General features: G+C 43.0%; 1 protein-coding gene across 2 annotated transcripts; it reads left to right on the forward strand.

The window, feature by feature from the left end:
- The first annotated feature begins 10,519 nt into the window (after positions 1-10,519).
- LOC109639518 (E3 ubiquitin-protein ligase RBBP6-like) lies at positions 10,520-25,077 on the forward strand. 2 transcript variants are annotated; one of them, XM_020103019.2, is made up of 19 exons: positions 10,520-11,089; positions 12,931-13,036; positions 14,209-14,257; positions 16,025-16,069; positions 16,177-16,259; positions 16,470-16,566; positions 16,684-16,826; positions 17,107-17,279; positions 17,603-17,706; positions 17,866-18,030; positions 18,366-18,508; positions 18,931-19,036; positions 19,189-19,255; positions 19,446-19,476; positions 19,565-19,870; positions 20,546-20,683; positions 20,782-22,863; positions 23,051-23,153; positions 23,319-25,077. In XM_020103019.2, the coding sequence occupies exons 1-19, from the start codon at positions 10,924-10,926 to the stop codon at positions 24,525-24,527; spliced, it is 5,316 nt and encodes a 1,771-aa protein (XP_019958578.2). In that variant the 5' UTR covers positions 10,520-10,923; the 3' UTR covers positions 24,528-25,077. The 2 variants fall into 2 exon arrangements, with proteins under 2 accessions (XP_019958578.2, XP_019958579.2); XM_020103020.2 differs by having other exon boundaries at positions 23,054-23,153.
- Positions 25,078-25,199: the final 122 nt, after the last annotated feature.

The following is a 25,199-nucleotide window of genomic DNA, read 5'->3' on the forward strand; positions in this document are numbered from 1 at the left end:
GTAGAGGAGAAAATGCATTTTTTTTGTTTCCACCATTGCACTATTTTGTATAAACTAAACATGGAACAACATCGAGCTGGTACGGTCACACAGTCGGGCTATCACCCTGATACCGAAAGATGTTTCCAACCTCAGTCACACTGTTTAATTTATGACGCTGCTGTTTTATCTCCTGTCTTTTGCGCCATAAAGGGAGCTTAAAGGGACAAACGTGCATCGAGATGGACTTGCACTCGCTGTCCTTCGCGTGTAAATATTAATTTTGCAAGCTAACTACAACATCAGCAGTTGTCATGGGCTGTGAAAGGGGAAAAAAATGCTTTTCTCCGAGCAAGGGCTTTTAATTTTTAAAGGACAGGAGCACACAAGGGCTTTTTATGCTCAGCACTGCAGAGATGACGTGTTAAGGGTGTTATGTCGGATCGCGGGAAGGGATGGCAAAGTACATTTGCACAGGAACAACTGTTTTTAAAACAGCTGAATAGCTAACTGGCGATAAAACATGCTTCATGCAAAAGGGGAAGTGGGGTAGATAGAAAGGGACAACTGTACTCGTCTGCTCGTTAGGCCGTGTTAGCAACAGGTTAGCCTTTAGTTGTTTTGGGCTGCCTTTAGGTTACATGGGCAACTTTGTGAATAATTAGAAATGAAGAATATTGCCTTAAGCAGATGTAGGATAACATTTTTAATATGAATTATTTGAGTTAGCTCAAGGATTAAACGTATATTAGCAACATACTGCTTACCGCACTTGATGCCAAATATTACTCAAAGTGTTTCCTGTGTATCATGGCCTCCAGGTTAGCTTATAGATCTATAGGTTTGCTGCTCTAAAGACTTTTTTGCGGGCATTGGATTTCCAGCCGTGCACTGACTCAGCAGTAGTAGTTATGTAGCTCCGCACATCAAGGTCCCCTCGGATCCTGAGGGTCTGCCAGGGGTCAAAGTTCAGAACTGCCATCCATGAGCCATGTCAGCATTGACCTTTCAAACCATGCATGCCATATCCATCCGCCTCCAGTGCTTACATTTGCTGTATCTCTAATCGAGTCTCAAATGGCACCCTAATCTCTATTCTCTGTAGGGACACTCGACTGCTACATTTAAGACGCCTTACAAGGGAGCGTGGGCCCGCGAGCCTGTGCTGTTTTTAACGATGTTTACTCCAATAGAGCACAGGGTGCTTTTTGAGACGAGACCTCTGTCTATCTCTTATTACTACCATACGTACAGCTTTGATACTCTGATATCAACAACAAATAATTGTATTATTAGTAAAAAAGATTATTCTATTCTAAAGGTGCCACTGTGCAGAGGATGAAAAAACTCTGTCAGATATTATAGTAATTAATGTATTAAAGGGGGAGGGGTGATCGATGGGAGCAGAGTCGGGGAGCAGGGGTCATAGTCTTTGTAATATTATATTATTCTAGATTCATTTTCTACTTTGATGTGGTTTTTGAGATTGTGTTGTTCTGATCACATCTGAAGCCTCTGACAGGAAGGACAGAGGAGACGGTGGAGCGTTTGGACGATCTCTCGTAGACGTGAACCCTAACCAACTCAATGCACACACATACACACGCATTCAAAGTAAGGTTACTATACTACTGAGGACGTGTTGACCATATAAATTGAGCCTTGACCTTGACTCAAGGCTTTACAGGCGAACATGAACCTGTTTTCAGCAGCTTTGTTGGATGCTCTATTGTTAAATTGGATTTTGAAAATGTTAAATTTTAACTCTGGCTCTGCAGCAACTGTGTGAGAGATTAACAACGAAATTCCTTATGTCAGAAATTCATCCACCAGTCAGGAGCAGCTGATGGCTCAAAGCTAGATCTGTGCACTGCATGACAGGCGACGCACGACAAGACAAATTCAATCTAAAGTCAGAGTCAAAAAAACTGCCTGAAATTGTACTGTATGCCCAGTTTCAAAAATATATCAGATTTAAACCTGGATTGTCTGCACAAAAAAAACACTTGACACTTTATAGAAGTCGTGTTTTTTGCAGAACTTGGACCAGGATGTCCTGTTATGCCTAAAATAAAATAATGTTGCCTTAACAGGTACATACCAACAGTATTTCTATATATTTACGATGTGTGAGTTGCTTTTTTACTTCTCACTGCATCACTGTTTATTTTATATTTATTCTTATATATATTTTTGCTTTTACTGACAAGGACAGTGAGCGTGAAACAGGCAGAGAGAATGAGAGGCAGCTGCACGTTCGAATGATTAAGAAACCTCACACAAAGTCCATTAACGCCAGGCAACATGTCCTTAAATGCACTTTGTGGTGAAACACTAATTTCAGAATCAATTTACAGAATCAAATTGATGCAAGATCCAAAACAGCTAAATTATTATTTTAGAGGATTTGTCCAGAAGACCATGTGGCATCTTGTTCCTCATTAGTATAGAAACACAAGAACATAACACACAGGTGCACACATTCATAAATGGTCACAGAAACACACTCATACAGGGCACACGCAGCTTAATGGAGAGACGTTCGTCAAAAAGAAAAAGAAAACACTGTCTTGCTTTGGAAAAATGGAAAAATCCTCACAAGCGTTTCTTTCGGAGAGAAAAACGACAAACTGTTGCTGATGTTTCGCTCGTCAAGGGAACCTCGAGCACACTGAGCCTGCTGATCCAACACCGAGGACCAGGAGAACTGGTTGAGAAATGTGAATTTACCGGAAGAGTTGTGAGACAAACACACGCTATAAGTACTCTACACTTTGCACTTGCTACCAACACGCAAACACACGTACACACGACACACACAAGGTTACTGTGTGAGGAGGGCTTCTGGGTGGAGTCATGTGCCTGCATGTTTGTGTGTGTTTATATTCTCATGTGTGTGTTTGTGTGTGTGTGCATGCGTGCAGTTTTAGCCTCTCCTCACCCGTGCACCCAGTGCCTGCCTGTCCTGCCTTCAGACAGCACACAGATCAGCCATGGGGCTTCCGGTATAACCTCCTCTGCATTCCCACGACCTCTAACGGTTGCACTGGGATCAGTTTTAGAGCTAACGGCCCCGATCGTTCCTCAGCAGACGCAGCCATACAAGCTACAAGGACTGTTTTGGAGTGTTGTGGTAGAGTCTCTCTATTTTGCTTTGGGACTGTTTGCCCTTTATTTTAACCCACTGGCTGTTTTTCCTGACCTTGTTGTCTCTGTCTGTGTTTATAGTTTAGGATCAGCAGAGGGGGCCTCGCAGAATAGAGACAAATCTATCACGTCCCTAATGACAGCTGATCTTGAATCAGTGCAACCTGCTGTAGCCCAGTGTTCCTCATATCCTCAAACATTTAAAAAAAGCCAAAAAAAGGGAAACCCTAGTTCTATCTGAACGCCTTGCTTGTAAAATGATGAGCTATTCGAGGATTTGTCTAGAGAAGCTTTCACGTGGCAGCATTTCCTCGTTCAGGTGACGCAAGCGGTCGTCCCACTACTGCCAGTTAGAATGAAAACTTCTATTGTTAATGTGGGACAGAATACAGCGAGATTCTGGGCAGGTTATAATCTTAATAAGTCATGAATTCAAGATGTATTCTGGCCGTGATGCCTATTAAGCCTGTTTTCCACACCTATTTCCTCTTCCTTAGTAATTTTGTGGAATAACCTTTAGCCCTTTAGCTAGAGTGATTTCATACCTGTCTCTTAATTTACACATATTATTTTGACAGGGAGTACGAAGTGATTAAAATCTGCTTTTTATGGTCTCGCCTCCAGCCCCCACGTCCACACGGAGTTGTTTACATGCAGAACATTTCCGAGGCCGACACGCTTGACTGGCCGAGGATGAAAGGCCCAAAATTTGCAGGATGTTTTAACCAGACTCGGAGAGTTTCGCTCTGCATCAGGTGTATTGAGGCTCCCTCCTGCATAAATTGCTTATGAGCAGTAGCACCAGGACACGTTAAAGGATTTTTCCCCCTGAATATATTTGAAATCATGAGTAAAGAGAAAAATCATCATAATATGTTGATTTTCTCAACAGTAAATCCTGTGATAGCCTTAATTCGGTTTATACTGAGCCATGAGTGCACAGACTGCAGGGTTGATACCAACATGGCCAATGAATGACAATGTCAGCTGGTTAATTGTTGGATGAATTGTTTTGATATCTATTTCAAACATTTCTCCCTCTTGCGATCAACTGCATTGTCATTCAACTGCGTCCCAATTCGTTTTCTTCCACACTCGCTGTTTGCAGAGCGGCACGTCGGACACTTCCAGCGCTCAACGGTCGCTGTTCGTCTTGGTTACGTAGCAGAAGACGGCAAAACATTTTCAAACTTGTGCAAATTTTGGTAATGTACAACACTGGGGACATGCACAGCACTTTATGTTACTGTAGCTGGGTGCTCTTTACAACTGAATGCACGACCCCACGCCCAAAATAAATCTTACACAAAAACTACAGCTTATACAAATCGCTAACCCATAGACTGAAACAACTACTACTTATTCAAATTGGATAAAAAGAGATACAATCACAGACACAGAGTTGATTCTAGCTCCAACCGTGACGTTTGAGATCAAATAAGTTTCAATTGTTCGGACACATGTGGGTGCTTGGTATTTTGAATCAGCACCTATGACTGGGGGGGGGCCCGCACGAGAATGTAAAACAAATTTTTAAGTCAAGTGAGTAGACGACAGATATTTTAGCTGACGACAATCGCGGTCAAATGTTGCGTTAGTCATTTACAGTAAGTGCAGAGTGACCGTGTTCGATTTGAGATGACACTACTCTGTCGGAACCCACACGTTACGCCACCAAATACATGGTGTGCACACAGTGTGCCACATGTACGTATTCTAACAGAGGAACTGAGACACAATCATGTTAGACACGCTGATGTTAGCATTTACCTCAACTCACTGTTGAGCCGCTGCAGCCTCACAGCGCCGCCAGTCGAATACATACAACAAAATTAAGTGATAAATGACAGGACCCAGACTTTTTCCATTTTAAAATAACCTGAGAACAGTTAGAAATCAAAAGCCTGAGCACAAACTCAGGAGAAGATACATAGTTATGGATCAGTCAGTTGGTTTCTTCATTCAGATTTGGATTTATTTAGTGAAAGATCCAGAAATGTTATAGTTCTATGTGTGGCAAACGGCTAAACATGTTTCGTGTTGTAGAAGTTTGCTCTGAGGCTTTTCGGACGGAGACGAGGAGGATAAATAGTAACTCTGTGTCTTGTAGGGTGAGCGTCAAATTCCTGCAGCGATGAGAGCGAAAAAGACAAAAGTGCAGCTAGAACCTGAAGTCACATGAACGAACAAAATCGCCCGAAAAATGAGAGTTTTAGTGTCACAGCACCAGAAAGCATTCAGTCAGGTGTTTGTGTTTAAAGGTTGAAGATGATGCAGCGTCAGTGTGCAGCTTTTTATTCTGAGCCCCAATCATGAGATACCATGAGTCCCCTACAAACACGCACACACATGCATGCAGAAACATGCTGGCACTCACATTGGACTTTCTATACACAGGCACACTGACTGTAAAACACACACATACACACACACACACACACACACACACACACACACATAGCTGCCAGCCAGTTTCACTGTATACTTTATAATGTAAACCTCCAACTTACAGCGGTCTGACACAGACACAGGCTGTGAATAAAAGCACACTTTTACTTACATGATATAAATATGATTACCTATATCTAGAGAGAAAGAATATTATATACAGTATAACTATTAGAAAATAAAGAGTCACCTTTTCAAACTGCCTGTGGTCGGTTCATTTTGTACTTGAATGTCAGTGCGTGAAGAATGTGTGATTTGCTCTAATGTCTATATCTCTCTCTCTCTGTCACACACACACACACACACACACACAGATAACAGACTTTGGTGGTCCAGCAAATTAACACTATCTAATCTGAATCAGAACAGCAACATAAACCTGGACAATACTGAGAAAACTTACACAACCAATAGACACGCTCCTGAACCTGCACACACACACACACACACACACACACACACACACACACCGTATCGCCTGTGCTGTGTCAACCATTCTGAATTAGCCGTCTGACAGATAACATCTCTGCTTATCTCCACGGCCACCACACGTCTGAATGACGATGAGAAAGAGGAGGTATATTTAGCACATGTATCGCAAAAAGAACATTTCATTTATTTATATAAAAAATATTAAATAGTTTTATGGTTATCACTTTTCATACCTTCAATAATAATAATTGACACTTCTATCTCATCATATGACATGACTGGTTTGTTTCTATACTCTGGGGTTAAAGACTCACTTCGTTTCAATGTACTGTTCATTAATAATCATTCCAGGATCCACATCTTTATTTGACGTCAATTTGATTAATTCATCCATCTGAGGCCACTGAGTTCCAGACCAAATCAAGGTCTGAGGGCCGTCACACCCTCTGAGCATCATAAACAATCAGGAGAATGGGTCGAACATTCTCAGATGTGTTTATATAACACTCATCTTAGATCCTATGCGATATATTGTCAGATTATGGTTGAACGGCGGGGCATTGAGACACTCTAATAAGAGAGGGAATTATTCAGTGCTCAGAATTACCTGATGAATATTCATAACTCTGACATCACTGATGGAGCTCCATGCTGTCGTCATAGAGATTAGAGTGGATGACGGGATTATGGGAGAGTCTCCGCTCCACAGTGGGATTGGCTGCCACTCTGATTTTATTCCTGCATCTAAATGTGCCATTTTGTCACTCAACCTCTCCTGCTGCTCATCTCCTCTGCTGCACACAGATATTTTGACTATCACCCATCTTTTTATTTCCTTTTTCACCATTTCCTCTTCAGTTTTTTTCTTCTCCATGATCCTCTTAGCCATTTTCCCCTCTGCCACGATTTTCTGTTTCGAGACCCCACCCTCCTGTCGAGCAGTATGCTACTGTAGTAATTGCTTTCTTCAGCTCCATTGGCCCAATAAGAGAAAATTGTCCCTTATGCTAATAGCCCATAAAAGACGCAGAGCATTTCCCAGCAGGAATCCACCATCAGATTATTTTGTACCAGACAGAAATGTCTTACCTCCATGGGCTCTAAAAATAAAGCAGGAAGAAGATGTTCTCTCCTGAATAGTGATGATCATTGCACTTTGTTAATAATTTATTCAGGATTAAATTTCAACATCTTTTTAATTCTATGCTCTGACACACTATGAACACAAACTTGATATAATAAGCTTCACACAGGCAGCAGTTCTTCCTGGGCTCATTTCACACTCTGCAGGTCAGTGGCTATAAATTCAAAACACTCCTCACACGTCTTCAATCACATGTCCGTCCCATGTTAGGGATTCAAAGACCTGGAAATACACAGAGCAGCATCAGATCAGTGGCGGACTTTTGAGGACAAGAGACACTTGAGCTCTGAGAGGAGCAGAATGAGTGAAGAGCCCTCTGAACCATTGTCGCTGTGTGTGTGTGTGTGTGTGTGTGTGTGTGTGTGTGTGTGTGTGTGTGTGTGTGTGTGTGTGTGTGTGTGTGTGTGTGTGTGTGTGTGTGTGTGTGTCCCTTGAGTGGAGTAACACTGTGGCCATCTGCAGTGTGAAAAAAAAGCCTCAGAGCTGTGAATGCTGCTCAAGCAGAGAGACAAGAGGGAGAGAGTGAAAGGTGGAGGACGGGCAAGGAGAAGAGAAAGGAGAAGAAGAAGGGTTGAGGAATGAAGATTAAGAGGAATGATCAGGAGAGAGAGAGAGTGATGTCAGAATAAAGAAAGAAAAGTCAAAGGTGACAGAGGATGAGAGAAGGAGGGATGAAGAATTAAAGAGTCAGTCATCCATTGATCAGTTTGGTCTTAACAGTTTGTTTTCTCTCAGTTTTCTTCTTCCACCCACACTGACATCAACATCACGAGCTAGTGCTGCCGAGGAGATAATGAAAACGCAGATGAGCAAACGTGGCGCTGAAACAATTACAAAATTAATCAACTGAAAACTGAACAACCAATTTATAGTGTAAAACTACCAAATATCCACAGTTTGAATCCGGTCGTATGTGAGGATCTGTTTCTTCTCTTGGTTTTATTTCACTGGAAATTGAATATGTTTTTAGAAAAGGTTGAATTCAACCTCAGTCAATACAGACTTTATTAAAGGTGCAATTTATGATGGACAATTGTGAAACATTAAAAACCAAAACCAAACCAGTTTCTTTACTAAACTCAATGCTGACGGTAGGTGGGAATTTTTCCTTCCAATGAACAGAGACACTAAAGAAGCTCCTGTTAAAAAACATCCACAGAACTATAGAGGTAAATAAAGATGGACGAGACGACAGCTTCCTAAAAGTGAAGCCAGGGTCCAAACTGTTTCAAATTAATAATCAGATAGCTGCTGTAGAGGAAGTCACATTAATCAGTTACTCGTTGATTTATCTGTTTACTATAGTCCCTTTGCTAATAAGTCAGCTCAGTAGTTAGTCAGGGAGTAATAAAAAGAAAAGTTCTGTTTTCGAGGGAATCTGCTCTTGTAATACAAACAAATTGTTTACGGAGTAGATTCATTATTGTACATGTTGTGAGATCTTGTATGCAGCTGTTAAAGGACCATTTGTGTCTGGAAAAGACAAACGCTGAAAAATTGGGAAAGCTAGAAATAAAAATACTCATTTATCCATCAATTTGATCCTTTGAGGCATCATGGCAGGCGCCAGTCCAATCCCAGCTGACACTGGGAGGGGGGGGGGCTACACTGCGGACAGGTCGACAGTCTATCACAACCATTCATGTTCACATTCGCACCAGCAATTCAGAGCCACCAATTAACCTAAGCTGCATGTCTTTGGACTGTGGGAGGAAGCTGGAGTAGCCGGAGGAAACTCATCTATGATTTCCTCTCACTGGCAGAGATGAGCCTCAACAGTCAAACACACAAACACTACAACATCCTCCCGCTTGAACGCATCATACGCCAGGATGTGAGAATATAATTGTTTCCCAGCAGCTCTTTGATGGATGAGTCACCAAACATGTCCTGTATCATATCACGATAAGAAGAACATCAGTTTAAAGGCAGCAGCTGTTTGCCTTTCATCCTCTCTCCCTCTCCCTCCTTCTGCATCCCTCCATCCTCCCACTGCTTTCACAATGGTGAGCTAAGCCAGGGAAGATAGGGCAAATCCCTCCTCTGAGTGGAGCAGGCAGGAGAGGAAGAAACAGAGCGAGAGGCTGATGAAGAGAGAAGAGCGAGCGCAAAACACATCCTCAAACACTCCTCTCTCATCTCTCTGTTCTGTCCCTCCATTTATCTGAATCCAACCAATCAGCTTGCTTTCCTCTGTAAACCACAAGCTTCGCTGTGATATCCATGTGCGTGCGATGACATCATCACCACCAACCTGTGGCGATGATGTCAGAGAAGATCTCTGCTTCCTAAGCTCCTTGCTCGCTCGGTTTCCTCACTTCTTGTCTCCTTCTCTTCGTGATTTACATTTTACATCATTGCCGTTGCTGTGGGTGAAGAGACACACAGGCATTCAACTCAAATAACGTGTTAAATAATGAACAGTTTGACCAAATGAGAAATCAGCTTTTTCACTTTCTTGCTAAGAAAAATATCGATACCACCCTCACTCCTCCATGTCAAATAATTCCTTTGATTGTTCCTTTCATATTTGCCAGTAGTGTGGTCTACTCACTAATATCAATAGATTATGTTTCATATCGTCCAAACCAAAATAAACTGTAATTGAACTAACGAATAACTAAACTTTAGCAATGACCCCAAGTGTGTCACAATACAAATCTCTAAGACTGACTGCACCCTGCAGAGCAATTCAACACCACCAATAACATCATACATAGTGCTTTGTCTCCCTCTAGTGGATAATTTAGGTGGTGCACTAACAGACCTGAGGTCAGCAATTACATTAAGTTCCGGGCCAGATGAAAATTCAATGGAGTTTGTAGCTTCATGAATATCATGATTTAAAAAACCATGCGATTCTTCTACGGTCGATGGTTGAAAGCCGATTTGCAGAAACTCAACCAAGTAAAAATGATCAACAACGATAAGAGAATATTAGAGTTGTCATCCCCGTTAACACTTGTTAATTAACGGCATTAAGAGAATATATCTCCAACAGAGCTGGTGAAAGTGATTGTTTAATGTGGAGCAGGTGTAAAATTTGGTTTTCTCAGACCCCCCCCCCCCCCCCATCCGGTCTGTGGGACCCTGAACACAAACAGGTGCACGGCCCTGAGCGCTGACACCACATGTTGCCTTCACGTGTCAGGCGAAACTTCGTACTTTTGACACCTTCAATTGCACTAGTTTCAGTGTGCTTGGTTTAAACATGTTAGTTTCCACATTGTGTAAAACTTGTGTTTGTTGTAATTATTATTATTATCATTATTATTGTTACAATAATCGTTGTTATTATCATCATTATCATTGGACACGGAGTCAGTGAAAGCTGGGTGCTGCGGTGCGCGGGTTGACATGAACGCAGCACGAGCCGGTGCGCACAGTGCTGACGAGCCGTCCCCGGTGGAAACAGCTGGTGGTTTCTGTCACTTCTCTCCGGGCTGCGAGCGGCGTTAGCGGGGGAAATCAAACTCAAGTTCCGCCTGGAGCTGACGCCTAGCCACTGACAAAAGCTTCCACTCGAGTCCGCGCTGCTGCTCCGCCGAACACCGGGAGCTGTCATCCCCGTTAACACTTGTTAATTAACGGCAAATTAGCTCGATAGCAGCGGTGACGCCGCCGCCGCCGCCGGGACGCAGCTAACAGCAGCTAACAGCAGCTAGCTAACTTTAACTTAACGTAGCGAGTGCAGGGAAACTGTCAGCTGTTGGTTTCTCTGGCACTTGAGAGGAGAGGTGGTTTATTTATTCTTTTTTCTCCTCAGTGTCACCATGACTCATGTTCATTACAAGTTCTCCTCCAAACTCAGCTACGACACGGCGGTGTTCGACGGGCCGCACATCACGCTCAGGGACCTGAAGAAGCAGATCATGTGCCGGGAGAGGCTGAGGTCCGGGGACTGCGACCTGCAGATCACCAACGCTCAGAGCAAGCAAGGTAACACGACGTGTACACGACGTGTGTGTTTGTGTGTTTGTGTGTCCGTGGCAGGTTGAACTTTGGAAGACAGAGAAACACGTGGTCCAGATTTGACAGCTGTCCGGGGGGGGGGTTGTTACTGCGTCACCTCATTCAGTTTGAAGAGATCCAGACGAGTCCAACCAGGACAAAAGCTCCAAATGAATGGGGACACATTCCTGCTGCGTTTACTCTGTAGTGTGTGTGTGTGTGTGTGTGTGTGTGCGTGTGTGTGCCAGGCATGTAAGTCAGGCATGTAAAAGTCCTCGGAGGTAAAAATAGAAAATGTTAAGTCATGAGCAGTTCAAACACACACACTAATCGACACAGGAAACCATCCTCCTCTGTCGTGTAGGTAAAACAAACTCAAATGTAGATCAGATATGTTAAATGGAGTCAGTAGAGTCGAGCTCATTCCTCCAGCAACTAAATTCACTGGTCATAATAATAAACGTTGTGCATGTTGCACCTTTCAAAACACAGTCACAAGGTGTTTCACAGGTTTAAAACGAATCATTCAAGGCAGACAACAGGAAACAGTTTTAAAAAGCAATTTGAAGACCATGCAGCATTAGAGCACAAATTGAAATGTTACAGATGAGTAAAGAGGTGACTCAAGGCAGCGTTAAACATCATAAAAGGAGTGAAATAGTCGGCACGGTCAGAAAGAGGGAAGGCACAGCTGTTAAAATGTTTCTTTAAGAGAGATTCAAAAGAGGATAAAGAGTGGGAGCCCTGACAGAAAATGCCCAGTCACCCTTTGTCCTCAGCTGTGGAACAGTGGAATGGTGAGTTGGACTGTAAGCAGAGGAGCTCAGCCCACATCAGGGCAAATACAGTGTCTGAAATTCTGCAAATGAAAGTCCGGAAAGGGCCATAAAAGTCAGCAGTAAAATCTTAAAAATCTATAACCGCAGCAGTTTCCTAAATGTGACCTAGATGTGCACCACAATTCAGTGAGTTCTTTCAAGAAGTTTAATTTCATGGTAATCCATCCAGTAAGTTTTTTTGTAATGCTGCTAAATAACACACAAGCAAACAGAACCAAACATAACCTGCTTGCTGGAGGTAATCACCCATGATAACTATCATCTTAGTGTGTGTCATTATCCTGCAGATAAGCTCTGCAACCTCTCATAATTCTGAGTAATGTGAACAATAACACACCAACAGTGTGTGAACTAACACAGATGCACACACAACTCCTTGCGAATAAGGGTCTGCAGACACACACATCTGTCTCATAAGGCAAAACACCAACCAAGACAACAGAGTAGGGCTGTTTGGCCAAAAATCTAATTTTCATATCAGTATTAATTGATAAATCCTGATAAATCTTGACATTTATTGTGATAATTTTTTTTTTTTTGTTATTTTAAATACAAGTTTTTGCTCCTGATTGAAGGTTGTGTTTTTAAACTCTTCTTTATAGACAGAGAATGACATTGAGTGAGAATATTTGTGTGATACCTCCTCAGTGTGCCTACTCAATGCATTAACAATATATAGATTTATATTCACTGGATTTTTTTCCTATATTGCTATCGATTACAATTATATTGTGATAATTGTTGATATTGTTTTATTGCCCAGCCCTACAGCAGAGGAAGGTGGTAGAAGGGTTAAAGGAGTCACAGTCTCCAGGTTCGTTTCATCAGATGTGAGTCAGTGCTGCATCATGCACCACTGCAGGGTGTGATTATAGTTGGTTCACAATTGCTGATTCATTGTGAATCTGTGTTGACATAATTAACCAGACTGTAAACATGAATATGAAGTCAGCTCACTCAACCCTCACTCTCACAATCTCTCCCGTCCAGAGTACACCGACGATGAGGGTCTCATCCCCAAAGGTTGCTCTGTCATTGTGCGGAGAATCCCCATCAGCGGAGGCAAGTCCAGCTCAGGCAGCAAGACCCACAACATGTAAGTGTTCTCTGGGGTTTGACTCTTGCTGTAGCTGACATTACTGCGCTAGTATTATTGTTGCTATCTATATAAATTATAGAGACTGTAGATAGATATGATTATATATGATTCACTGATGCTGCTTTCAGTCATGTGCTAAACTCGAGACATTATTCTGAAATGTTCCTGCATTTGAGAACCCAAATGTCCAAGTCAGTTGTTCCAAACATTTCTTGCTAGCCCCTTAGTAAAACATCTTGAGTGAGCACACGAGAAGGAGGAGAATTCACAGTGAGTGAGTGGGCAGGTTGATGACGTTTCGAACATGCAAAATATGCGAAACTGAAAAATGTACAAATATCTCAGTATGAAAAAGAGATGTCATATACGTAGAGGATGGAGACGAAGTTGGAGAGATGATGAGAACTGAGAGATTTCGTTCAGGGCTGTGCCGTCAACAAAAACTGCAGCGGACATTTTCCTGTAGTTGTGAATGTGTATGGCCCAAACATTCTCCTGCTGCCTTTTTCACATGTCAAAGACAAACTCCAGAGAATTATGGATAAATTAGGAAGGGTCCACCTTGTTTACTGGGAGTATTTTGAGCAGCTTCATGTGTTTGCAGGTGGGGGATTTTTTTTTTCCAGACTTTCCACATCACGCTGAATCCACACAGAGGCCTGTTTCAGTTAATAGACAACAGTCGATTAAACAGGGTTTTGTGTAACATTTCCCTTATGAATAAAACATGAATTATGCTTGGGGGGAAAATATTGACTCCACAGTGATGTACACAAGGATTACCCAGATATAACTCTGGATTAGCCTGGAGAGCCAGCAATGATGTGGGTTTTATTCATTGGAAGAAGGAAAAGACCTTGCTGAAACAGGCTGGTGGTCATGTAATTAGCCCCGTCAGCACCATGCACACGGGTGTAACACTGCCTGAAAGATTTAATGCTGCAAACCAGCTCTGCACCTGCACAGGCTGCCTGACAGTCAATGTGCTTTCAAGAAAGCCTTTACGATGAGCTGTTTAAAAGGCTTTCACATCCACATACATTCACATTGAAATGAACTGGTTAATCTCTAAAGATGGACTTCACGTTTGTGTTTTATACTTTGTGTATTTTTTACTTTACTTTAAACTGCTGACTGTGGTTTGAAAATGATTTCTTCTTGCATTTCAGCGACCGTTCAGTCACCCAGCTTCAACACGCCTATGAAGTCGTCAAAGCAGTACGTACCCAAACTAAATCCCACTTAACACATTCACAGCACAGCTCAGCACATACATGGTTAATACAGCAGAATAACTGGGCTTGAGTATCTGTCGAAACTGCATCTGGCTGTTGCCAAACATGAAAATAAAGACCTTTTTAAATTCTCTACATTCTATACAGCAAACTCTTCTACATATAGCAAACTGCTGCTCTTATAAGTCACATTTAATGGGGACACTAACTGAAAAGTTAAAAAGTAGTATCTGCATTTATCTGCAATCTGCTTAAAGGCAAAAGGAACAACATCATGTATTCTCTGTAACTACGGCTCTCAGCTGTTAATTCAACAAGCTGCTGTGTCCCCAGTTAAGAGTTCATCGTTGAAGATCGTTCAGTATCTGTGTGTGGGGGGGTGGGAGCTGCTCGGGTGGGTCAGACTTTATCGTGCAGGGCCAGCTTTTCACAGCTGATAAACCCATCTGTTGTTTTATGATGGAGGCTCTGCTGACGGTCTCCACTCACTGTCATCGTCCATGAGCTGCTGCAACCTGCTCACTTATCTTTTGTTAAATTACGGAGGCGCATTCTAATGCCATAGGCGTTAACTGACGTACTCCGAGCGATCCACTTGTGATTACCCAAGATGCATTTAAACACCAGGTATGAACAAGGCCTCTGAGCCTGTAAACTAACTCAAACACATCTCAAATCTGTTCTTTGCTGCAGTTTGAATTAGTGTTATTACTGACCTGACCTTATTTTCTTTCTAGTTTCTCAGTAGGAGAAGTCTCTGCCGTTCTTCTTAGCACTTTGAGTGGGTTGGACAACTCAAACCTTTGTGTGTGTGTGTGATTTTTAATTTTTTTCCACCAATAAAGTCGTTTGTATGAATCTGTCTTCTGTATTGATTATGTGTTTGACTTGACTGGACAAAAATGTCACCTTTACACAACCACAGTCTATATCTCACCTCAGATAACACACTCGTGAGACATCGGCCTGTCTCATCATTTCACATTTCTCATCAATGGTTAAAATCTTGGTTCAACATTTATCCTTTGCAGCGGATGCAATCTAAACAGAGATATAATAAAAAATACAATATATAGACAAAACAGCAACACGTGTCCTGATCTTAATTTAGTTAAGAATAAATTTACTCAATCAATGTGCTGACCCACAATATAGCACAATTCTATTCCACGACTGGCTGAGGTTAAATATTTTATAGTTGATACATTGGAAGGACTTAATCAGTAAGTTATTTTTGCTTAGATATGATTTTTATATTTTATATGACATATTTTCCTAATGTTCTTTGTATGTATGTAACCTAGGATAACTCACATGAGTAGCGCAGCCTTTGTATGCACTGGAATTATTTTTGAGAGTCAGCTCAGTGTTATTTGTTTGCAAAAACAATGAAGCAAGACCAGAGCTTATTGGACACAGCGGTGCTTTGAGCAAAATGTTGGCCATGCAAACATGCGACCAGTGTTTAATCGGTCGTTTTATATTTAGCTGGTATAGGCTTTGTGTTTGTGGTTCTTTGTATTTACCATATTTTGCACAGAGGAGGGAGTGTGTCAGAGAATTAGTTATTTATACACAACTGAGTGCTTGCTTTCATGCAAATCACCAAAGGTATGGGGTGAAGGTTTACAAATGCTCTTGATATGGAACATTTCTTTGATAATGTAAAGGAGCAAAGAGCTCAGCCTTTGCCCAAGTCGTGTAACCTCAAGGCTTCATAAGTGAAACTGATTTTGTTTAATTCTAACAGATGGACGCCCAGACTTCCTCCAGTACCTTGCACTTTTTCTCCAAGGTATTCCTTCTCTCTCTCTCTCTCTCCTGTGATTAAACACTACACCTCCTGTTTGACCTGCCGTCCTTGTGTCTGCTGCCCTCATTCATTCACGTGTTTGCATGCAGATGACAAACCTGGCTGACGCAGATGTGTCAGAGGAGGATAAGATCAAAGTTTTGCAAAATCAGTCCGCCTACGATTCCATGAAGTGAGTCTCTCTGTTTTCAAATCTACTCCCTCTCCCATTTCTCTCTCCTCCGTGTCTCGATCCACCTGTTTGTTAAATTCAATTCCTCCATGTTCTGATGTGTCACTGTCTCTCATCACTCTGTTCCACCTACATCCCACTCTCCATTTACCCCCCTGCATTTTCTCTCTTCATCTATCCTCCTCTCATTCTCTCTCTTTCCCTCTCTAGCTACAGCAAGAAGTTTGGTACAGTTCTTCCTGCAAACTACACTTGTTATCGCTGTGGAAACACTGGACACCACATCAGGAACTGTCCCACCAGTGGGGTAAGAGCAGAGTCCGCGGTATCTCCAGGTTCTTTTGCAATTTCAAAAAAATGTTAATCGGTTTGATTAGAGTCTGTATTCCCTGGCATTAAATGTAGTTGTGTGCATGCTTGACAGCAAGATAAAAATTTCGAGGCCCCACTGAGAATAAAGAAGAGCTCAGGCATCCCCCGGTCCTTCATGGTTGAGGTGGATGATCCCAGCGTAAAAGGAGCCATGCTGACCAACTGCGGACGTTACGCCATTCCTGCCATAGACGCGTGAGTCTGCACAAGTGTGTATGTGTGTGTTGGTGTGCATTGTTATAAAATAATAATTGAACCAATCTAATGGCCTGAAAGATAAAATCTTCACTGGCACAGTTGTCAAGGCTGACATTCATAGGAAATGTCACAGGTTCAATTCCAGCATCCAGTGTTTGTGCTTATCAGAAACATAACCTTATCCTGCTCAGGTCTGTCTGATTTAAAACGTCTTGTAAACACATAAAAAGAAAATGTGAGCTCATGGTGTGTGTGGACTGTGTCTGTCTGTCTGTAGAGAGGCGTACGCCATTGGGAAGAAGGAGAAGCCTCCATTTTTTCCAGAGGAAAAACCGAAGTCAGAAGTCGTGGAGGATCCTGTACCTGATGAACTCCTCTGTCTGATCTGTCATGACCTGTTGAGTGATGCTGTGGTTATACCCTGCTGTGGAAACAGCTACTGTGACGACTGTGAGCAACTGCTACACACACATAGAAACAAACACACACACACACACAAGAAAGATTGGTGTATAGGTTACTGCTCTAGCACTTGAACATTCTGAATGTTTAAATATATGAATCATATCAGGAAGTAAATGAAAGAAAATGTGTCTTATTTTTCATCAAAAAAAAAAGTTTTTTTAACAATGACTCCAAACAAATACAGTATGTCTAACAAATAGATTTAAATATATCCAGTTCATATTTTATCATGACCGGCTCAAGGCCATGACAGTAAGATGGGATGTGACGGAGCGGGGGTGTCATAATTTCAACTCCTTCTCTCTCAGGTATTCGCACCACCCTGCTGGATTCAGAGGAACATGTCTGCCCCACTTGTAGCCAATCAGATGTCTCCCCTGATACCCTGATCGCCAATAAATTTCTCCGACAGGTGAATTAACAGATGAATATGAAATAGGAATAGAGGAAAACTCCAACAATTAAATATTTGTGTAAATGATTATCTGTTGATTTGATCATTTTGATTGAATGTGATGGAAAGAAATATTGCGACAGGATTAAGTGGACTGTCTCTTTCTTCCTCGAACAGGCTGTTAACAATTTCAAGAAAGAGCGAGGCTTCAGCAAAAATCCGTCAATAATATGTGGCACCTCCCAAAATCCCACCCCCACACCGAGCCCTGTCCCCACACCACCCCCTCCTCCTGTGCAGAGCCAGCCTCAGCTGCCTCAGCAGCCGACGTGCAGCCAGCAGGTAAATCTCTTAATGATGTGTTTCATCTGGGAGGCACAGATGAAAATAGTCCTGTGTCTGTGGGACTCAGAAGCAAGAGGAGCAATTACTGTTTCATTGTCACAATATAGAGTACATGTACACAGTACTTTCTGTCAGGTTAAATACTGCAAATGCTGTATAAAAACTTTGAGAACTGGGAAACAAGAGTTGTTAAACAGCATTTGCAGTATTTAAACTGACAGAAAGTACTGTGTATGTGTACTCTATATTGTCACATCTAGATATTCGATCAATTTTTAAAATATTATATTATTCTCTCTGTGCTATAATCTCTTGTCCTCCTCCCTCTTCAGGACTCTCCCCTGCACAGCCCAGAGGTTGAAGACACACTGCCACTTTCTGGAAATCCTCCTGCTGCAACAGGCCCGACGTCTCCTTGCAACAAGCTTCCCACTTCCCTCCAGACTGAGCAAAGCTGCTTGGAGACACCTGACAAGTATTTTAACACAGAAGCACATGCATGATGATAAATGACACTGAGAACTGGCTCATATCAAGAGAAGATTTAAAGCTCCTCTCAAGCAGAATTAGGTAAATAACCACAGATTCTAATAATGGCCCCTAAAATCCCACTTAGATCCAGTCACCCTCCATCCACTGCTCCGTGAACACAGATCATAATCTTAAGTATTTATCATGAGTGAAGAAACCTGTTTGACAACACTGGAAAGAAGAAACTAAAAGCCAAAGTTTGCTAGAATGTTATCTTCTTAAACTGATAATGACTTCAGCAGCATGTCTGTCAGAGATAGATCCTCTTGACCAAGCACCAGCTCATTAACCACAAACAAATACCCACAGAGGTAGAACATTTGGTGCAGTCCAATATGGCTAATAATATATCTGTTGTTCATTCAGGGAGGCTGAAGGAGAGACACAGGACGACTCAGCTGCCGCTGCCGCGCCTCCTTCTGTCCTGGTGTCAGACAAAGATCCCGCTGCTCCATCACAGCTGATAACATTGGTGAGGACAAACAACAGTAATCAAAGGTCTCCTGGTTTGATACAGAGAGCTCGTCGATCCTGAGTCATACATCGTAAACTCTGAGAAATCGATTGACAATTCCTGTGAAGAAAAGACTCAGTATGAAACCTGTGGTGTTTGTGTCTGTTCAGGTTGAACACACAGCTGTGGCAGAGCCGCCTCAGACAGTCAGTGTGGAACAACAGCAGTCCCCATTAGGTGAGTGACTAAAGCTGCTTTAGTTTCTCCTGCCAAACTCATTTAGAGGCTTTGTTTCTGTTTCCTGTCCCTTATGCTCATTATTTCATATATTTTTGTCCTTTTAATTCAAAAACACAGTATGGATGAATTATTGTGCTTTAACTGCAGTAACATCTCAACACAAAACCATTTTTCTTTGCCTCTAAAGGTCCAGCAGCACCACCACCCTGCTGGGGCAGGTTAGTGAACTGTTTGTTTGTTTAGGTGTGTACGTGACTCTACCCATTGTCTCAGGATTGATCTATTCTCCCTCTACCTTCCCCACAGATCCTTTCCCTCGTCAGGTTGTCCCACTGGAGGCTGGTCTGAATCCCAGCAGCCTACGTCCTCCCCCTCCTCTGCATATACAGCGACTCCTCCACCACCTCTCTTTCCCTCCCCCCTTTTTCATACGTTCCTCTCGGCTCATCAGTCTCACAGCAGTTACCCTCCTGGGTACCCTCCACCTACGACGCCCATCTGGACACTCCCGTGCCCCCAGGGTGCCCCACTCCCTTCCCTCTGCTCCACTACCTCCTCTATCCCCGCCCTCGTCCCCAAGGAGTGGTACAGGCATCAGAGAGAGAAGGAAAGGTATACTGAACAATCAACCAACAAAACAGTCACATGCATGAAAGGGTATCTGTATTTAATTGTAAGGAGGATGACTTTGCCAGTTGGTTCTTCCTTTTTAAATAGTTTAAATTCCAGGTGATAAAAGGAATGTTAAAGTCATTTAAAATAAATCTTAAGGAACAGTGTGTTTGCATTAATTCCACATCAACAACATTAAATATTATTTCCATCAAATGCATTGTATCGGCTCAGTTTATACTTTGGTTGCAATTGATTAAAAAATATTTGTTATGTGTATTTGAATCGAAAAATATAGTTTTAGTTTTAAAAGAAACAATTTGGTTTTAATATTGTGGCAGATAGTGAATTTTTTTATTTAGTGAAGTCATGAAATGTAAAATAACTACAAAATAAGTTTTAAATCACATTACTGAGGGTTTCAAGTGAACTCTCTCAAAGCAGGTCACAAATGATCAGAAGTTACCTATTTAAAATCAGTTACTAATTTTAATATTATACTATGTGATTGTTGTTTTTTTTATTATTATTATTCCAGTGTAGGTCTCTGAAATCCAGTTCAGCTCAGGATTTACTTTGAATGTAGCAGGGATGTGATATGAAGTTCATTAACTGAGGACAATGTACTGACATTAGATTTTTTTACATGTGTATTCCCTTTCTTTCGTCACTCAGGTCGCCTCACAGAGGATCCACCCACAGCCACTCCTCTTCTCGCTCTCATTCAAAGTCGTCTAAGACCAAAACTTCTCGCTCCTACTCTTCAAGCAAGTCCAGATCCCGCTCACGATCCCGATCCCAAGGCAGATCAAGGTATTTTGTTCACTTTATTTAAAAAGAATTTAAAAAAATGTGTATATTTTTTTACAATGATTTGAATCTAATCGTATTGGGGGGGGTTTATTTTCCAGACCTCGCTCACCTTACTCCCGACACAGAGATCTCCACACCCGCTCTAACCCCTCGTACAGTTATGGTTACAGACGCTCCCCTACACCGTCCTCGTCATCTTCACCTCATGTTGGTCACAATCCCAGGTCCAAGTCACCGTCAGAGCACCGGAAAAACCGCCAGCACAGCCGCCACCACACCAAGAAGTCTGCTTCGAGCAGTTACGGTTCTGCGAGGCGAGGAGAACGCTCAGGTTGGGAAGCTGGTGGCTCTGGGGCGAGTTCGACCAGCTCCCACTACGCTCATGATTCAAATCGAAGAAGCGGTCTGGAGCTGGAAACAGAGCGCTACCTACAGTGGAAGAAAGAGTACAAAGAGTGGTGTGAGAAATATTTCAGCAGCTACGTCGGCCCCTTCCACCAGCTGCCTCTTCCCTTCATCAATCTTCCTCCTCCTCCTCAGTGGGAAGGAAGCAAATATCACTCACATGCCAACTTGGACCCTCGCTACAGAAACACTGCCAGGACGCACGGCCGCTCCCCTCCATCACAGTCCTCCAGTGACAGCCGCTCCCCTCCGTCTCATTCTTCAAGTGACAGCCACTCCACTGCATCTCAGTCATCTAGTGACAGTCGCTCCCCTCCGTCTCATACATCCAACAACATCCGCTCACCTCCCTCTCAGTCGTCCAGCGATAGTCGCTCCACGCCATCCGAGGACAGGGCTGAGCTGAAGGCATGTCAACAACAGAAGGTTGACCACCTGCCGATCACTTTTACAAAGGGCAGTAAGGAGATGGAACTGCAAGATATAAGTAAGGACGACAAGCAGGTGATCATTAGAGATGAGGAGGGCCTCAGCCCCATAAAGTATAAGCAAAGGAAGACACAAAAACACAACGGAGGGAAAGAAGAGGAGTCATCATCCCCTGCAGCTGCAGATTCAACAGATGACAACAGAAAGGATGAGAGGGGGCACGACACTGGACCGCATGCCTGCAAAGATGGCCCCTTAGTAAAGGATGAAGCAACCTTTCAATCTACTTTGAAGCCAGATAAATCTTTGGATAAGGGTTTTGTAAGAAGCAGAGGAAAAGGGGATTTAGAAGAAAAGAAAGAGCGGAGAAAAGGCAAAGATTCGGACTCAAGGCAAGATGTGGAGAGACGGCACAAAATAAAGTCCAGCAAAGGGGCAGATAGGGTGGATTCAGACAGATACAGAAATCCCGGAGGCAGAAAAGCTCCTGACTTAAGCTCAGAGAAGAACAGAAAAAGAAAAGGAGAGAGTCCAGAGAAAAAAGAAGCCTGCAAAGATGAATCCCCCAATCTGTTTGACAAAAGGAAGCAAAACATTGAGCAGAAAAAAGAGAGTAAGCCGTGGCCTCTGCGAGAGAAAGACATCTGGGAGGGAAGAATAACAGTGAAGCCTCAGAAGAAAATAAGCATCAACATCAACTTGGACGGGAAAAGGAAAGAGGAGAAAACTGAAAAACAGGAGAGCATCATAGGACAATCTGAGGATGAAATGCAGAAGACGGGTGATGGAGAGAACAAGTTAAACAGAGGAGACACTGAAGTTGAAGTCAATGAAAAGAAAGAGCCGAGCAGAGAAAAGGAAGAAAAAATCAAACCTGATGAAGGAGAGCCACGGCAGTTATGGGAGAAAGACACCATCAGAAATGACAAGAGAGGGATGTGGGTTACCATCGCAGGAGAGGAAGAAAATGTTAGAGAAAAGAAAGATGAGGACATTGATTTGTGGCATTGTGCCCCCAGAGGAGCCAAGGAGGAGAAGGAAGGTACAAATCAGATGGAGGAAAGAGATGAGAGGAGGAGCATGACTGGAAAAGAGGAGAAAGAAGAGAGAGTAAGGAAAGAAAGTCGATGGCAAGAAGAGATGGAAGAGTTTGTCCAAAATTCTGAGAAGGAGAGGACAGAGGGAGAAGGCAGGTGCGAGGAAAACAGAGGAAACCTGCCTGAGGCTCCGATGGAGGGAGTGAAGATGAGGAAAGAAGAAGGAGGCGAGATGAAGTTCAAGTCACAGAGGAGCAGCAACGAGAGCCACCATGACAGACCGAACTCCAACATGATGGATGACGACAGGTCAGAATGTTTCTGCTTTAATTCTGTCAAATCCTGCAGCTTCATCTCACTGCTCACTTATAGATGAAGGGATAATGACTGACTGTGTGTGTGTGTGTGTGTGTGTGTGTGTGTGTGTGTGTGTGTGTGTGTGTGTGTGTGTGTGTGTGTGTGTGTGTGTGTGTGTGTGTGTGTGTTTTTAACGCAGCAGTTGTGGGGACTGTCAGGAGAAGTTGACAATGGTTAAAACTCTGGAGGAATTCATCCATGACAGAGCTGTCGAGACGGAGGATCAGCTCGCACTCATACAGGTACGTCCATGAGCGATCAAAGAGCTGTGGGAATCATGTCATGATTCCTGTTTGACCCTAACCCGTGTGACTAGTGTAGCTGCTTTAATGCTCTGTGTAATAAATCAAAAAGATGTAGATATTCATGCAAAACCCTCTGAGTGACATTTTACCTGTCTGTCTCAGGTCCCTGGCTCCAAATGGAAGAAGGAAGAGTCTGGAGAGGAAGTGGAGAATGAAGTGACACCAACCGACAGGGAGACAGAGGGACAGAATGAACAGAAGAGGCAGAGGTCAGTGGACACAAAGAAAGACAGGGACAGAGAGAAAGGAAAGGACGAGGAGCAAGAGAGAAGCTTAGACAGGAGTCTGGCTCCCTCTGCTGGCAAAGACACGAGTGACGGCACCTGGTGTGCAGACAGAGAGAGGGAAAGAGGGATGGAGATGGAGCAGGGGAGGGAAAGAGAGAGAGGGAGGGATAGACAGAAAGAGACCAAAAGATCTAAAGAGAGGACAAGGGAGGAAGAAAGAGGGAGAGACAGAGGGAGAGAGAGGGGGCACAGCAGCTCTGCCTCAGTCCAACAGAAGAATCTCCCTTCCTCCAGTCATTTCTCCCAGCATTCAATGTCACAGGACATGGAGAAGAGGGAGCGTCAGCAAGGAGGCGACCACAAGAAGAGCTCCGCCTCCTCACATCCTGGTGGGAAGCACTCCTGCAGTGGAAGCAGAGAAAGAAGAGCTGCGGAAATGCCTGATAAACATGCACACAAAACTCAAAGGGACACGTCACTGGACCCAAAACGTAAAGACAAAAACTACCACAGTCACAGAGATTCATCAGGGAGCAGACACCAAGACAGACCTGCAGGGACCCATCATTCCTCCGAGTTTCCCTCCGTCCTATTCCCCTCGAAGTCCTCCAGCCCAAAGCCCAGTCAGCCCAGAATGAGCATCCCTGGTCTGAAGTTAAAGCAGGACAGAAGTAGAAATGAGATCAAGGATGAGAAGGAATGGACGAGGAACAAAATGGAGAGAGAGGCCGAGGCAGAAAGAGGGACTCTGTGGAGCTACGAGGACGACAAATTGTCCGCGGGGATCAAGTGGGAAGAGCTGGAGGAGGGAGAGAGGCCCAGCAGCAGCTCATCAGCGAGCCAGGACGGCAGCAAGGATGACCGGAGGAAGAGGAAGAAGAAACGGAAGGAACAGAAAATGGAGACGAGCCAAGCTGGCCCGGAGCCGCTGGAGGACTGGGAGCACAAGAAGAAGTTGAGGAGAAGCAAAGATGGGAGGGAGGAGGAGGGTGGAGGAGAGGGGGATGACAGGGAGACGACAAGCGGAGAGAGGATGACGACCACGACGAGCGCTGCTCAGCTCTATCGTCACGGAGGAAAATGAAATTATCTTGAATTAGGTTTTTCCTTTCTCTGTGCAAAAAGTGCCTGGTTTAATTTTTTTTTTTTTTTTTTAAGTTTAAAATGCACCAACTAAGATGAAATGAAACCATTTGTAAAGGAAAAGCACTTTATATCAATTATTAAAAAAATGAATGTGAATGAAAGCAAAAGTTGAACCTTTGACCGCTTGAATTATTTTAAGTTGAAGGAATTTTCACAGCTTTGCTCAGGACTTCCTGCAGCTATGGTTCATATCTACTGAACCTGCAACGTTACAGGAAAATCTTACTTTACTTGAAAAAGGTCAATCAGTCATTTGATTTGCCTCACGCAGGAGCATGGAAGTGCACTTAAAGAGGATTATTGAAAGAGTTTGTGATGAATTTCACGGAGATACTGTGAATATTTATGATTTGAACATCTGTGTTGTATTTTGTTTTCCTTTTCATTTTGTAAATGTTTAAAAATAACTGCTGGATCAAATCATAATTTACCAGAGGAGAGTTTAGTTTTTTCTGTTTTGAAGGAAATAAAAAAAATCATCTATAAAACATTGTGTCCTGTTTCTGTTTCGATGATTTTCCCTATATTCCTTATAAATGGATTAAGAATGCTATAAAGACGATATAAGATTTAGTGTCTGAGCAGTAAAGTGACTCAGAACTCTGAAACC

The sequence above is a fragment of the Paralichthys olivaceus genome, chromosome 5 (assembly GCF_024713975.1).
Source record: "Paralichthys olivaceus isolate ysfri-2021 chromosome 5, ASM2471397v2, whole genome shotgun sequence".
Taxonomy (NCBI): domain Eukaryota; kingdom Metazoa; phylum Chordata; class Actinopteri; order Pleuronectiformes; family Paralichthyidae; genus Paralichthys; species Paralichthys olivaceus.